Source organism: Protomyctophum bolini (genome assembly GCF_963924005.1).
Source record: "Protomyctophum bolini genome assembly, chromosome: 13".
Lineage (NCBI taxonomy): Eukaryota > Metazoa > Chordata > Actinopteri > Myctophiformes > Myctophidae > Protomyctophum > Protomyctophum bolini.
In genome coordinates, this window is record NC_137874.1 from 42,459,558 (window position 1) to 42,476,918 (window position 17,361).

Below are 17,361 nucleotides of genomic sequence, written 5' to 3' on the forward strand. Positions count from 1 at the left end.
CACTCCGTCATCAAGGTCTGTCTGTCTGCCTGTTTAATATATACTCTAAGTTCTGCCTGCCACGTCTGAACTTTGACCTTTGACCCGGCCTGCAGGTCCTGAGGGGCGGGGCCAAGCCCATGCTGGTGGACCCGCAGAAGCTCCCGGGCGTCGTCCCCGGCGACCCCCGCCGGCCAATCCCGGTGCTCTCCTCTCCGAACCACACCCTGCAGCAGCAGGAGGCGGCCAATAGGGAGCCGGCTGCAGCGCCGCCCGGCGGCCGCCACGGGCCGCGAGGAGACTCCTCCTCCTCCTCCTCCTCCTCCTCGCCGTCCAAAGGCTTCCTGGGATGGCTGCTGCCACGCCCCTTCACCCGCGCCCTGGAGACCCTGTTTGGCGGTAGGTATTTTTACAGTCTTTGGTATGACCCGGCCGGGGATCGAACCTCCGATCTCCCAGTTTCAGGGCGGACACTCTAACCACAAGGCCACTGATCTGGTGTACACATGTGGGACACAGACAGACAGACAGGAAAAAAAATGGGTGCTCTGTTGATTGACAGGCCACCGCCGTGGCGAGCTGAGCGGGGGCGTGGGCGAGGAGGCGGAGCCCTTCGGACCGCACGGCATCCTGGGACTGGGAGAGGTCTGGAACGAAGACATGTCCTCCAGCATGCTGGGACAGCGGCTACGCAAGGTGGTCCAGAACTACCAGGTACTGTAGAACCGGTCTGTCTGTCTGTCTGTCTGTCTGTCTGTCTGTCTGTCAACGTTTTCCGTAAATATCAGCATTGGGAATGTTTTCCCCCAAATTCACGCCACAGTGAATCGGAAGGAAAATCGCCTAAGCTACAATTTTTTTGTCTACCGCCATATTTCACCCGAAAGCAGGATGTTTTGTTTGTCTTTGAGGGGCGCTAGCCCTAACCTGACTCCGCCAGATGGTGGCAGTAGTGAGTTCCTCCTCCTGCTGCTGCTTCCCATCTGGTCCCTCTCGGGCGGAAACGATGCACTCTGAACCAGCGCTGATCGGAGCCATATAGCGGCCGCACACGGCCGCTATATGGCTCCGATCAGCGAGACTGGTGACGTATTGTAGCTGTGCCAGCACACATGTAAACACAACCTACTGTAACAAGACAACAACTCCTATATTGCAGCCTTTGTCCCCCACACGTCTCAATGTTTGCCGTTGACAATGAAAGGTGAAATTAGCTCAAATGTCCGCCAAATATGACGTAAATCTGTACGATGAAAAGAGCGCTCCTCACGTCCCACGGATTTATTTTAATCATATCCCGTATACTGCACCTTTAAAACACATAGCCGTGATGTCATTTCCTCCTTCCTGTAGGCCATGAACAAGTACGGGGTGGAGTTCCCGGGTCCGACGGGCAAGAGGCCAAAGGTCAGCGGCCCCGACCTCCTGTGTCAGCTGAAGGAGAAGGTGGAGGTGGCGACCTTGACCCCCGACCTCCCGCCCTTCAGCGCGCTGCCGTGGGCGGGGCAGATGCTGCCGGCGCGGCCAATCACGGCGGAGCTGGGCCCGTTCAACAGCTGCGCCGTGGTGTCGTCGGCCGGCTCGCTGCGCTACGCGGGACTGGGCAAGGAGATCGGTACGTCAGGGACCCCCCATGGGGGGACCCCTGGACACTCAGGCATGAAGGGAGTATGAGTTCAAGTCCGTTGCTCTCCCCTTGTCCCCCATATATGGGGACTAGGTTGTCTCCCCTTGTCCCCCATATATGGGGACTAGGTTGGTCTCCCCTTGTCCCCCATATATGGGGACTAGGTTGTCTCCCCTTGTCCCCCATATATGGGGACTAGGTTGTCTCCCCTTGTCCCCCATATATGGGGACTAGGTTGTCTCCCCTTGTCCCCCATATATGGGGACTAGGTTGTCTCCCCTTGTCCCCCATATATGGGGACTAGGTTGTCTCCCCTTGTCCCCCATATATGGGGACTAGGTTGGTCTCCCCTTGTCCCCCATATATGGGGACTAGGTTGGTCTCCCCTTGTCCCCCATATATGGGGACTAGGTTGGTCTCCCCTTGTCCCCCATATATGGGGACTAGGTTGGTGGAGGCTGTGTAGAGCCCAGGACCACATTAGATAATTGACACTGGGTGTAAAATGGGTTACAAAAATCGTGGGATAAAAATTATTAAAAAAATAATAATAATATATATTCAAAGATTTGAGTTAAAAACGTTCGCTCTGAAAGAACATATATTCAAAGATTTGCGCCACATTTTCACGATTTTTCAACGGCTAAAGCATAACTTGATGCTTTAAAAAACACCAAAAGGGGTTCCCCGTCGTCCTGAATGGGTTAAAGAAACAACATGTGACCATGTGATGTATAACAACAGGATGTTTTGTTGTGACCTCATGACCTCCAGACTCCCATGATGCAGTGCTGCGCTTCAACGGTGCGCCGACCGCCGGCTACGAGAAGGATGTGGGTTCAAAGACCACCATACGCCTCCTCAACTCACAGGTAACACACAGACCACCCATACGTCTCCTCAACTCACAGGTAACACACAGACCACCCATACGTCTCCTCAACTCACAGGTAACACACAGACCACCCATACGTCTCCTCAACTCACAGGTAACACACAGACCACCCATACGACTCCTCAACTCACAGGTAACACACGGACCACCCATACGACTCCTCAACTCACAGGTAACACACAGACCACCATACGCCTCCTCAACTCCCAGGTAACACACAGACCACCATACGACTCCTCAACTCACAGGTAACACACAGACCACCCATACGTCTCCTCAACTCCCAGGTACGTAACACACAGACCACCCATACGTCTCCTCAACTCACAGGTAACACACAGACCACCCATACGACTCCTCAACTCACAGGTAACACACAGACCACCATAAGACTCCTCAACTCACAGGTAACACACAGACCACCCATACGACTCCTCAACTCACAGGTAACACACGGACCACCCATACGTCTCCTCAACTCACAGGTAACACACGGACCACCCATACGTCTCCTCAACTCACAGGTAACACACAGACCACCCATACGCCTCCTCAACTCCCAGGTAACACACGGACCACCCATACGACTCCTCAACTCCCAGGTAACACACACACAGACCACCCATACGCCTCCTCAACTCCCAGGTAACACACAGACCACCCATACGACTCCTCAACTCACAGGTAACACACAGACCACCCATACGTCTCCTCAACTCACAGGTAACACACAGACCACCCATACGTCTCCTCAACTCACAGGTAACACACAGACCACCCATACGTCTCCTCAACTCCCAGGTAACACACGGACCACCCATACGTCTCCTCAACTCACAGGTAACACACAGACCACCCATACGTCTCCTCAACTCACAGGTAACACACGGACCACCCATACGACTCCTCAACTCACAGGTAACACACAGACCACCATATGACTCCTCAACTCACAGGTAACACACGGACCACCCATACGTCTCCTCAACTCACAGGTAACACACAGACCACCCATACGACTCCTCAACTCACAGGTAACACACAGACCACCCATACGTCTCCTCAACTCACAGGTAACACACAGACCACCCATACGTCTCCTCAACTCCCAGGTAACACACGGACCACCCATACGTCTCCTCAACTCACAGGTAACACACAGACCACCCATACGTCTCCTCAACTCACAGGTAACACACGGACCACCCATACGACTCCTCAACTCACAGGTAACACACAGACCACCATATGACTCCTCAACTCACAGGTAACACACGGACCACCCATACGTCTCCTCAACTCACAGGTAACACACAGACCACCCATACGTCTCCTCAACTCACAGGTAACACACAGACCACCCATACGTCTCCTCAACTCCCAGGTAACACACGGACCACCCATACGACTCCTCAACTCACAGGTAACACACGTACGCACGCACGCACACACACACACACACACACACACACACACGCACGCACGCACACACGCATCCTTCAAACTCAAAGACAGGATCAGAAGACAAAAATAGCACGGTATAACAACACAAGCAAGAGAACAACAAACTACACAATTGCAGTACAATAGAGCAAAAACTAAAATTAAAATCAAGAATCAAAAAGCCATGGAGAAAAAATGGGGACTCGATGGTACAGATGGTGCATTTATATAACGATTCAGATGCGAATCATGCGATCTCATTCTGTGAAGAATCGTGCAAGTCAAATTCATTTGAGTTACTCTTCTGTTTTTGTGTTGATGTTTTTTCTTTATGAATATTTTCATGGAGAAAAACCAAAGGAGAGAGATATGGTGTGAGAATTGGGATCTGCGTTCTCGTGGAGGAAAAAGTCCAGATTCACATATTATGATGAAGAATGGGCTGCAGCAGCAGCTCAGACAGTAACTAGGTCAAGTGCTGCGGGGCTTTACAGTCTCACAGCTGCTCGGGAGATTCAGAGCCTTTTCAAAGAGCCGTCTTTCAATAAAATACTATCTTATTATAATTGTCTGATGTGCTCAAAGGAATTAATTAAACCCACTCGGTGACAAGACACAGACGCACCCGTTCAGAAATGTTCCATAACCAGTGTTGCCATGTCTGCTTTTTAACCCATTCTGAACGGGAACCCATTTTGGCATCATGTTATGCTTTAGCTATTGAAAAATAGCAGACCTACAAGCTCGTAGCGCGCCACCGAGTGGCGCGCTACGAGCTTGTAGGTCTGCTATTTTTGAAAGATCGAAGAACGACTGACATTTTTTAGAATCTGATCTCAGGTCAGAATGGGTTAATCAGACCAATGTGTGTCCAGTGGAAACCTCGTATGAATCTGATCTCAGGTCAGAATGGGTTAAAAGCGACTTTGGCCTTGTTTTTCTTTAAAAAAACAAGGTGTGTGCGTGTGTGTGTATCGTGTGTGCGTGTGTGTGCGTGCGTGCATGCCTGCGTGCGTGCGTTCAACAGTGATGTTGGTAACAGTGTTATTGCCTAAAATCTGGCAACACTGTTCTTACCCCAGGACCTCAGGGCAGACATCCGTTTAACCTCTGACCCCCCAGAACAAAGCCAGTACTGTCTTCACGGCACTGCAGGACCCCCGAGGAACTAAACATGCTTTTTATAGAGCGTTGCAGTCCCGCCCCCTTTCATGACGACGCCAGGCCCAGGAAATAATTCCCAATGTCCTCATAGACATTTCGAAACGTATTTATTTAAAGACCGTATAAGCGTCGTACAAAGCCAAGTCTTGTCGTGACAAATCACGACAACAAACAAACAAATATTTTGGACCAAACAAATGATTACAAAGAAGAAATACAACAAAAAAAAGTGTTGTATAATCTGCCATTTTTTTCTACTTTCTAATTCTTTGTTTGGCCCAAAATATTGTGTTTATTGTTATGATTTGTCACGACAAACAAGAGTTGTCTTTGTCCGCGGCGTAAACGTCTTTAAATAAATACTTTCTTAAAAGTCTATTAGGAAAATGAACGGGGATTTATTTTCCGGGTCTCTCGAGGGGGGGCGGGACTGAGACACTCTGTATTTCCACCGAGTTACCAATACCTTTGGCAGCTTGCAGGATACCGCTTATCTCCATGTAATTTAAACTTTTAAACGTTTTCTTTTGTAAATCAATGCCCTACTTCTTTGATCGATCATTCATTGATTCAATGATTCAAGATCTATTCATTCTCTGAATGAGTAATACATTGCATTAATTTTCAGTGTTGTGGAGTAACACGGTGCCCCCCCAGGGGTCCTTTAGGGGGTACCAGGGGGTCCCCAGCTATGATGGATAGTTAGGAACCAAATGGACCCAATAATCTGAAACTCTGAGAGTGTACAAAATAATGATGATTTAAATAAAGTGTCACAGTAGCAAAGATAGCTGATCTACAAGCTCAAAATGTGTCACATCTCGCTTGTGGATGAACCACTTTTGAACCTCAGCAGCATTTCAGCTACGTTTTAGATTTGAATCGTGAACAGTAACAGTTGTGTTGTGTAGTGTGGGCATTATATACCGATTTTTCCACCAGACCAGATCGATGTAGGCCTACTGTACACTGTTATGAAGTATCGTGTGTCGCTTGCGTCCACAAACACCATGGAGTGTGAAATATGATATGTGTAACAAAAGTCATAATACATCACACCTGTATAAACACTATACCAACTAAATTACATTATGTCCATCTGATATATAGCAGGTAAACAATGAAGCTAGTGTACTGATGCAGTGATGCGCAGGAGCAGGGGTTGAACCCCAGGCGGTCTCCCACTCGCCACACCGACATTTACATATGGTTTCCTAGGTTATGTAGTTGTTTACATATGGTTTCCTAGGTGATGGCGTCAGAAGACCATCGCTTCCTGTCCAGCTCTCTGTACAGCACTGGAGTCCTGGTGGCCTGGGACCCCGCCCCCTTTTCTGCAAACCTATCAGTGGTAAGACCCCCCCCCTGACCCGCCCCTTTCTCTGCCGACCTATCACTGCTATGGATGAGTAAAATTATATTATAATTATTGTGATATTGCGTGCTATAGATAATGTTTGTTCAGTAACAGTGTTAAATAGCTTTATATTGTAATCATCTTAACCACCAAATACTTCCCATACGGTCTGCTAAATTAACCTGCGGTGTCCATTCAATATCTTCTTATAGATGATGATTATTCTTATTATTATTACAGTGGTACAACAGGACAGATTATCCGATCTTCGCTCAGTACCAGCGCTACAGGAGGCTCCACCCCCTTCAGCCTTTCTACATCCTCCACCCGCGCTTTGAGTGGCAGCTCTGGCAGCGAATCCAGGACAACATGCCGGAACCCATCCAGAAGAACCCTCCCTCCTCTGGCCTGCTGGGTAAGCTATAGGCTACATTAAACTATACTATGCTATGCTACGCCATGCTAACGTAGGCTACACTGCGCTATGCAATGTTATGCTATGCTAATTTAGGCTACACTGCGCTATGCAATGCTACGTCATGCTACCTTAGGCTACACTGCGCTGTGCAATGTTATGCTATGCTACACTGCGCTATGCAATGCTACGTCATGCTACCTTAGGCTACACTGCGCTATGCAATGTTATGCTATGCTAACGTAGGCTACACTGTGCTATGCAATGTTATGCTAAGCTAACGTAGGCTACACTGCGCTATGCAATGCTATGCTATGCTAACGTAGGCTACACTGCGCTATGCAATGCTATGCTATGCTAACGTAGGCTACAATGCGCTATGCAATGTTATGCTGCCTTAGGCTACACTACGGTATGCAATGCTACGCTAAACAACGCACGCAAAGAAAAGCAAAAACATCGAGGTTCAAACTGGGATTAAACACGGATGAAAATGTGCTCCGCGCAGGTACGGTGCTGATGATGTCGCTGTGCGAGGTGGTGCACGTGTACGAGTTCCTGCCGTCGCGGCGGAAGACGGAGCTGTGCCACTACTACCAGCGCTACGTGGACGCGGCGTGCACGCTGGGCGCCTACCACCCGCTGCTCTACGAGAAGAACCTGGTGAAGCGCATGAACCAGGGCTCCGACCACCACATCTTCACACGGGGCCGCGTCACGCTGCCCGGCCTGCGCAGCCTCAACTGTAGCGGCCACCGCGGCGCCGCCACGCCCAGCCGCTAGCTAACCGCGGTATAGCGCCATATAAAAAAAAATAAAACATTGAGACCCGAGAGCGGATTCTCCAGGGACACCCGACCCTATAGATAGAGTAATAAAAGGATAGAGACTGAACCGGAGCGATAGCGCCCTCCCCCTCCTCCCCCACTACCCCCCCCCCTCCCTGAGCGTTGCTCAGTGGCGTTTTTAAGCACTCGGAAGAACCGGCTCTACTTCCGCATTTGAACACCATATTTTGGTGGTCAAATGCGGAAGTGCAACCGAGCGCTCAATGTGTTAAAGCCCAGCTGCTGCACGGGGGTTTCCCGGTCATGAATACACGGGTACGCCTGCAGTTCACACTCCAACCACTGGAGCCGAGTGCTTCAATGCTGGAGAGCCACACTGGGGGCTTGGGGACACCCCTCTCTCCCCCCCCCCCCCCCTCCCGAGAAGCAAAGATTTCAGTTAAAAAAACGTTTGCTGTGAAAGCATATATTTTCAAAGATTTACGGTTAATTAAAGTTGAGGATCCTGAGCCTCAGCTGTAGTATAGCCACCATGCTGCTGCCGCCGCCGCAACGCCCTGGCCAGCCACTAGGGCGGCAGCGCCGGTTAGGAAAAAACAACTCACCGCCGATACCAATTAGAGCAGGGGTCTTCAACAGGTCCAAATCTTTTTTGTCATACGTTTTATTATTATTATTGTTTTATATTTTTTGTATTCATTTTTGTATTCATTTTTGTATTCATTTTTGTGTTATTTTATTTTATTTTATTTTTTACAATTACAATTACAATTACACATTCACTGCCTTTGACGAGTATATCCATCAATTAAAATCCACCTGCTTCACAGCAGTCGACAAGGACGAGGAATATCGACCAATCAACGACGCGGTGCGGACGACTGAATCGCCGCATGGGTAAATAACCGGCCAATAGCGGACTGACTGGTTAATTGGTTCACTCAACTTCACTGACTGGCTGATCAAACGACCAAATCAATCGCCGATCAATGGATTGACTGCATGTGGGACTGCGTGGCTGGTTCAACGTGGCTGGTATTGACCGGCTGTTTGTCTTTTTTTGGAGTGCACAGGCTTCGGGAATCGAACCATGCCACGCCAGTGGTTCTCAAAGTGCGGTACCCCCAGGGGGTCCTCGGGGGGTGGGGACGGGGTAACCATGGACATAAACACGTAGACGCGTCCGGGGCGCGTGTCTCTGTCAAGCGTTATTCATCGTCTGATTTATCGGGGGTGAGGTGGCCACCGCAACTACAACATGACGTCACGGAACCGCGGTGAAGAGCAAACCACCGCTCACCTCACCACCGGAGCGGTGGTCACCTCACCACCGGAGCGGTGGTCACCTCACCACCGGAGGAGCAGTGGTCACCTCACCACCGGAGGAGCAGTGGTCACCTCACCACCGGAGCGGTGGTCACCTCACCAACACCAGAGCGGTGGTCACCTCACCACCGGAGCGGTGGTCACCTCACCACCGGAGCGGTGGTCACCTCACCACCGGAGCGGTGGTCACCTCGCCACCGGAGCGGTGGTCACCTCAACTACCGGAGCGGTGGTCACCTCACCACAGGAGCAGTGGTCACCTCACCACCGGAGCGGTGGTCACCTCACCGCTGGAGCGGTGGTCACATCACCACCGGAGGAGCGGTGGTCACCTCACCACCGGAGGAGCGGTGGTCACCTCACCACCGGAGCGGTGGTCACCTCACCACCGGAGCGGTGGTCACCTCACCACCGGAGCGGTGGTCACCTCACCACCGGAGCGGTGGTCACCTCACCACCGGAGCGGTGGTCACCTCACCACCGGAGCGGTGGTCACCTCACCACCACCGGAGCGGTGGTCACCTCACCAACGCTGCGGTAGTCACCTCACCACAGGAGCGGTGGTCAATATATTTTAGAATTATCTTTAGAGCTTATTTTGTTATTTCTTTTCTGCTTTAGCAACAAGCTATACTGTATAATATGCTTAGATGATTTTGACATTTGTGCGACTGTAAAGACAAAGCGGACGTGGGGAAAAGAGGCTCCACTTCCGCTTTATATTCCATATCTTCCGTTGCTCCAGACTGTACGATTTGATCATGGAAGCATTTGGAAATCGCGAGAGTCGACAGTCTGGTAACGCAGCGTGGCTTCCATAGAGTCATTTCAAAAGCCAGACCAAAAATAACTTTAAGAACCACTGCCACAAACATCCATCCATCCATCTTCAACCGCTTATCCGTAGTCGGGTCGCGGGGGCAAAAGCTCCACCAGGGAGCTGCAGACTTCCCCTCTCCTCCAGAGCAACATTAGTGACTTCCTCCTGGGGGGGGGATCCCAAGACATTCAACTCCAACTGCGCCTTGGTCTGCCCCCCCCGGGGGTCTCCTCCCAGTGGGACGTGCCTCGAGGACCTCCCTATAGGGAGACGCCCGAGAGGCATCCTAACCAGATGCCCCGAACCACCTCTAAGCTGGCTCCTTTCCAGGCGAAGGCGCAGCGGTTCTACTCCGAGTCTCTCCCGCGTGACTGAACTTCTCACCCTATCTCTAAAAGGGAGACGCCAGCCACCCGTCGAAGAAAACTCATTTCGGCCGCTTGCTTTCGCGACAGACAATACAGACTAAAAGAAAAACAACAACATTATCCAACCTGAATGCGAACCCTGCATGAAACGATGATGTAATATTCTGACCCGCTACGATGTAAATATAATGTATAATGTTAATATTTTGACCCAAAGACAATCCTATAGGAGCAGATATATAAGGGACACATGCATGCACCTTTAAGACGCACAAAACAAACACGCACACACATGACGCACACGTACGTGACTTTCCTATATACCACAATAAAGAGACAATGCCTTCATAATGAACTGAAACCAGTGGATCAAAACCCTGTCAATTAATATCTTATTGTTCAATCATCACTTTAAAAAAGGTGTATTTAAGGTAATTCATGTATTTATTTTTAATGCGTATTAAATGTTCCAGGGACCCCCCCCCCCCCCCCATATGAAATATGTTGGTCCAGGGACCCCCACCATATGAAATATGTTGTTCCAGGGACCCCCCCCCCCCCGCCCCACCATATGAAATAGGTTGTTCCAGGGACTCCCCCAAGGAGTAAAGCTTTGAGTTATAAATGTTCACTGTGAAAGAATATATTTATATTCAAAGATCTACAAGCTCACAACGCGTCGCGTTGCGATGCGTTGTGAGCTTGTGGATCAGCTATTTTTTTTTTTTAAGTGTAAAATGACTCATACTGGATCTCTTGTCCACTAGTCCCTTCCTAACATTTTATTCTAGTTTTTATTTGTCGACGAAATTGTCAGTATATTTAGTCTTAGTTTTAGTCATCGTAGCTTAGTTTTAATTTAGTTTCCATTTGGTTTTTGTCAGTGAAAAAAGGTAGTCGACGAACATTTTTCGTCTTAGTTTTAGTCGACGAAAACAACACTGGCGTGAAGTGGGCGGACGCCTTTTTGAGGAGATCATGGAAAGAACGTTGGAGTCTAAAACTCATCCGCAACAACGTACTGTATGTATGAAGGATAATATAATATATCATTTTGTATAAACGTTTCATCTGTAGTATTCAAAACCGGGCAGCTTTTCACGTGTTAGTAATAGTATGCATATTTTGGAACATGGAACATTTTAGATTTCAAAGTTTGAATGGTAATTAAAAATGATCAATCAAATCATTTCCATTTTCTTTCGCTTTTCCAAGTGTATGAATGCGAGCGCTGTTTCTCACAATATAGGGTCCACAAAAGGTGCAAAAATGATTGACAGTTGGGTATACTGTACAGCCAACCAGGGCGGGGGGGGGGGGTGGGAGGGTCTGTGAAATTGTAACATTTTATTGAGAATTGCTGGTGTAAATAAAGCATAGAATGGATTAGAGCACGTTGGAATCCAGGATATATTATTTATTATTTTCACTGTTCATTTTGACTGAAACTATGATAAAAAATGATTTTCGCCGACTACCTTTTTCCGACCGAAGGGGGGTGGGGGGGGGGGGGGCAGGAAGAGTTGGACGAAAAAATTAAACAAAACACACTCAATGAGTACTAGCAGAATATAGCGTTAAAGTTTGTTTTAACTCACATGTAAATATCACACCCGTGTGAAGTGAGTGGTGCAACTCCGTGTGAGAGTTCCCACAGGAATGCAACCCAGGGTGCCGGCCCGGTTCCGGCGAGCCGCCCCCACGTCCGAAACGGTTGAGAAATTACAGAGTTACCAATGTGTGGCGGTCCCTCTACTGTACTGTACTGGCACTGTACTGGCACACCCGAAATCAGTTAATATGTGCATGTGTGTTTGTGTGCGTTAGGTTGCACACAGGTGGTGAAAAACAACTATGCCGATTTCGTGCTCCGACCCACCCACCCATCCACCCAGCCACACACACACACACAAACACACACACACGCACACAGCTCCGTAAGGGAGTGGTTGTTGCACCACTCAAAAATGCCAACACGTTTTGTGTTCATCAGGGCGAGAACTAAAGCACAAGTCCTGTACTCAACATGTTTATTGAGTCAAAGTGGGATAGTCATGGCATCACAATATAACCTGACTCTGCCAGATGGGGGCGGTATAAGCTGTGAAACAAACCTGTGTAGCAAGCTTCTTGGATCTGGCAGCGTCAGGTTAATCACAATATACTCACAGTGCCAACATGTAGCAAATCTAGCAATGTGTAAAACACTTTATAAAGTATTGAGGGTTGAAGAAGTGGTTACATGTCTGAAAACATGACAACATCCAACGTATTAATAGTAAAAAAAAATCACACCTGTGTGAACTGAGTGGTGCACCTCCCTCTCTCACTCATTAGCAGGCTACAGTACAGCACTATCCCTCTCTCTGTTTCTGGCACAACAGCGCCCCCCTACTGGTACTCATAGTCATGTACTGGTGCTCATTAACGTCACATAATTGGTGAACACGGACATTCGCTGTTCCTTGGAGTGGTTGCACCACTCAAAGATAACGTGATTCATGTAAACAAACACATTAGACGTGTATGCATTGCATAATTCATACGCCACAAAACAGTATCAATCAGGCATTACAACGGCCCGCCAAAATAATAATACTAAATCAACTGTAGATTTAGTCGACTACAAAAGTACAACCAAAACATTTCAGATGACTAAATACGACTAGAAGCTAAATAAAGTTGTATTCAAAAGAGACTGAAACCATATAAAAAAATTCTGTCAATATTAATTAACACTGCTACCATCGAAAGTATCAGTCCGGGAGACGGACTTTGCTTCGACATAGCGCTGGTCCGACCGGATTAAGGTTGGTGAGCGATAATAACCATAATATAGTTACTTGTGGTTCTCTTCCTCCCTGAAAGACGTCTTAAACGACCAGAACGCCAAAATCTAACGTCTTTTTGGGGATTTTTATTTATTCAGTTTGCAGTTTCGCTCAACTACAGTAGAGGCTATGGTCGGTCAGCCTCAGTTCACTGCCATGTTGTTTTTATTTTAATACAAATTTTAAACCACGATTTTGTAACCCATTTTTCACCCCTGTGTCAATCATCTAATGTGATCCTGGGCTCTACACACCCTCCACCAACCTAGTCCCCATATATGGGGGCCAAGGGGAGACCAACCTAGTCCCCATATATGGGGGACAAGGGGAGACCAACCTAGTCCCCATATATGGGGGACAAGGGGAGACCAACCTAGTCCCCATATATGGGGGACAAGGGGAGACCAACCCTGTCCTCATATATGGGGGACATGGGGAGACCAACCTAGTCCCCATATATGGGGGACAAGGGGAGAGCAACCTAGTCCCCATATATGGGGGACAAGGGGAGACCAACCTAGTCCCCATATATGGGGGACAAGGGGAGAGCAACGGACTTGAACTCATGCTTCCTTCATGCCTGAGTGTCCAAGTTGCTCCTTTACACCTGACAGGGGGGGGGGGGGGTTTCCCTGGTTGGACGTCGTAGCGCGTGGAAGGAACACGTTATTCAAACCAGTTCAGGCGCCCCGGCTGAACAGGGGGAGGCAGTTTAGAGACCAGGATTACTGCATGCTTTTGTGAGGGTATACCTACCCTAAGTTCACTGCCATGTTAACTATAGTTGTCCCAGATTGAGTCTCTGATCAAAACGGCGATGTTCTCGCTCACGGCTCACAACTAAAGCGTCGCTGGTCACGGCCACTAAAGGCTCAAAGATGGCCGCCAATTATAGCCTATACCCGATTTGACTTCCGGGTTCAGGGGTCGTGAATGTTGTCTCATTGGAAGTCACATTGTGGTGCTGCATGGGGCCCTATACTATTGGTTAACCCATTCTGAACGGGAACGCATTTTGGTGTTAGCATCATGTTGTGCTTTAGCTATGGAAAAATAGCAGATCTACAAGCTCGTAGCGCGCCACCGAGTGGTGCGCTACGAGCTTGTAGGTCTGCCATTTTTGAAAAATCGAAGAACGACTGACATTTTTAGAATCTGATCTCAGGTCATAATGGGTTAATCAGACCAGTGTGTGTGTCCAGTGTGAAACCTCGTATGAATCTGATCTCAGGTCAGAACGGGTTAAACGTTCTTGGCGGTATAAGAGTCGACCGCGGCGCAGATGACCGTCGACATGTGTGTCCACGTGCTCTGCATGGACTCCATGGAGGACGCCATGCTCTGCAGAGCTAACGTCTGCTCTTGATACGCTAGAGCCGAGACGGACTGCTGCAGCGTGTCCACCCGCTCGTCAGCCGTCTTCTTGGCGTCTGCCAATTCCACCACCGCACCTATACAATACAGGGACGTGCACACATAAGACATCAAAGGGGGCTTATTGAGCCCCTGCCCTTTTATACCCGTCTGTAAAACAACCGCCCGTTTCCCAGACGACGAATGCATGCATTTACTACTTGGTGAAAGAAATGCAAATGCCCCTCCTCTCCTTTCCAGTGCTGGTCATAATGCATTATAAGGCCAATGGAACAATATTCTTCTTATTATTATAATTGCATTTTATATTTACTGACCTACCATCAGATGATGACTCAGCCATCCCTACATCACTGTCCAAGCCTGTTCTCGACGACACTCCCAACAGTGACTCTCCTGTTATAACTATAGATTCATGTTAAAGGTGGGGTAAATTATTAATACGTTTTGATTTAAACAAAAAGGTTTAATGTTAAAAGGTTAACACTAGAGTCTATAAACACTGTAGTGTTTGTTCAGTAACAGGAAAGTCTCCCCGTCTCTCCAACTCTTTATTAAAACACTACAGAAAAAGATTTTTCACGCAAGCACGCACACACACATAAACTCACCTGGAAGTTCAACCTGGAACAGCCATGGCCATTGTTTACCTGAAATAATATGAAATACTTTATTACAGTATATAGTGTTATCATTAAATCCTATATTATATCATACAGTATATAGTGTCATCATTCGTAATAGTAAGTAAGTAACATATAGTTTTGCGAGCACCAATGAGACACAGAGTGAGTATACTGAAATGGTCATCTTAAAACAATCATTAGTGAGGACCAATTATAGGAAGATAAATAGACACAATTATGGCATTTTACTTGACAGTTGACACATTGTGTGCCCGTGTCTTTCAAAATAGCGAACAAAAAGTTAACAAAAGAAATTGGTGGGGGATATATACATACATTATTAAGACGTGTAAAGACGTCTTGGGCACAAAATGGGTTGATTGTCACTCAGATAATTGTAGTTATAATAATAATAATAATAATAAAGCTTTGTTTATATATCACCTTTCAAAACAACGTTACAACGTGCTTTACAAAAGGAAACAGCAAAGGTAAAACAGCACGCAAAGCAGGAGAATAAAAATAACCAATGCAAAACAAACAATACTAATAATTAACAGGAAGCTAAGGCAGAGTAACCAATCAATAGAAACACATTCAGGAGAAATTAGTCTATAAAAATGAGTTTTAACCCATTCTGACCGGGCACCCATTTTGGTGTCAGCATCATGTTATGCTTTAGCTATTGAAAAATAGCAGATCTACAAGCTCATAGCGCGCCACCGAGTGGCGCGCTACGAGCTTGTAGGTCTGCTATTTTTGAAAAATCGAAGAACGACTGACATTTTTTAGAATCTGATCTCAGGTCAGAATTGGTTAATCAGACCAGTGTGTGTCCAGTGGAAACCTCGTATGAATCTGATCTCAGGTCAGAATGGGTTAAGTAGAGATTTAAAATGTGGGGCCGACTCGGCGATTTCCACTATTATTTTTAAATGTTTGAAAACGTGGGAGCATTTTCCCAAGAGAAAACGTTTTTAACTCAAATCTTTGCTTCTGTGGGGAACCCTGGAACAAGATATTGGCAGATGGGGGGGTCGGTCGGTCGGCCAAATACATATAATTTTTGGGGTCCTTGACATGAAATATTGAGCTCCACTGATTTAGAAGACATTTTCTTTCATTTCGACCGTCAGGCCTAAATGGGTTTAAAGTGCTCCATTATAACAAAACATTATTTGAACGTGTACGCTGCTGCTTGTTGCCGGCGCGGCGACAGAAACAGAACGCCGCCAGTAGCGTGGACGCTGTCACCACCCCGGAGCAGATGATCACCGCCCTGGTGACCACACAGCCTGGGAGAGAGAGAGAGAGAGAGAGAGACCTTTAACGAAGCCTTTATTTAATCTTTTGTGTACACTCACATATTCTTCAGGACATTTCTAGAAATGTCATGCTTTGGGGGGGAGAGAGAGAGAGAGAGAGAGAGAGAGAGCGCGCCATACAGACATGTTAAAAACACCTAGAACGCCCAGGACAAAGTATCTTTGTCCTTTCTATTAGCAACGCCCCGACGCGAAGTATTGTCCAAAAGACGACGTTTATTGACATGAGAACGGATCACATGTCTCTCCACAGCCAATAGGAGAACGGATCACATGTCTCTCCACAGCCTATAGGAGAACGGATCACATGTCTCTCCACAGCCAATAGGAGCGCCTGTCGGGCAATCCTCTGTGTTTTGTCTAAGAGTGAGACGTCATCGAAAAACTCCCTCCCCCCTGATTAGCCGACGAAAACGTTAACATTAATAACTCGCGATCTAAATCATCCCTCTGCAGTCCAGTCGCAAGCCTGTAATGGTGTTGAAGCACACAGTGCTACATTAACGATGGTAGTTACAACGGAGCAAGTTTAACGTCTTGCTCAGGACGCACGCACGCACGCGCACACGCACACACACACTGACCTTGATTATCTTGTAGTGCAGGCTTGTCCATTGGCGCACCAGAACCTGGACAGATAAATATAATGTGTCTTTATTTATGTGTTAATTCTTGTTGACGTTCATTAGTGTCCATGTTATATTACCAGGGTTGTGTTACCGGGTACAGGCGTTAGTTTAGCCCATTTTGGGGCGGGAACCCCTTTTGGTGTTTCAAAACATTATGTTATACTTTAGCTATTTGAAAAATAGCAGATCTACAAGCTCATATAAGCGCGCCACCGAGTGGCGCGCTACGAGCGGCGCGCTACGAGCTTGTAGGTCTGCTATTTATGAAAAATATGAAGCTGGGGTCGTCCACTGAGCGACCCTACCCTGAAGCTGGGGTCGTCCACTGAGCGACCCTACCCTGAAGCTGGGGTCGTCCACTGAGCGACCCTACCCTGAAGCTGGGGTCGTCCAC

General features: G+C 47.8%; 1 protein-coding gene across 1 annotated transcript in view; it reads left to right on the top strand.

The window, feature by feature from the left end:
• The window catches only part of st6gal1 (ST6 beta-galactosamide alpha-2,6-sialyltranferase 1), a gene marked incomplete at its 3' end in the record, with an annotated part of 9,950 nt that extends 2,287 nt beyond the window's left edge, over positions 1–7,663 (top strand). The window contains exons 2-9 of the mRNA XM_080780211.1: positions 1–15; positions 96–378; positions 542–693; positions 1,333–1,594; positions 2,381–2,478; positions 6,358–6,459; positions 6,706–6,880; positions 7,389–7,663. The exon at positions 1–15 is cut by the window's left edge and continues 180 nt beyond it. Coding sequence (XP_080636337.1) covers positions 1–15; positions 96–378; positions 542–693; positions 1,333–1,594; positions 2,381–2,478; positions 6,358–6,459; positions 6,706–6,880; positions 7,389–7,663 — 1,362 coding nt within the window. The remainder of the gene's footprint in view (positions 16–95; positions 379–541; positions 694–1,332; positions 1,595–2,380; positions 2,479–6,357; positions 6,460–6,705; positions 6,881–7,388) is intronic.
• Positions 7,664–17,361: the final 9,698 nt, after the last annotated feature.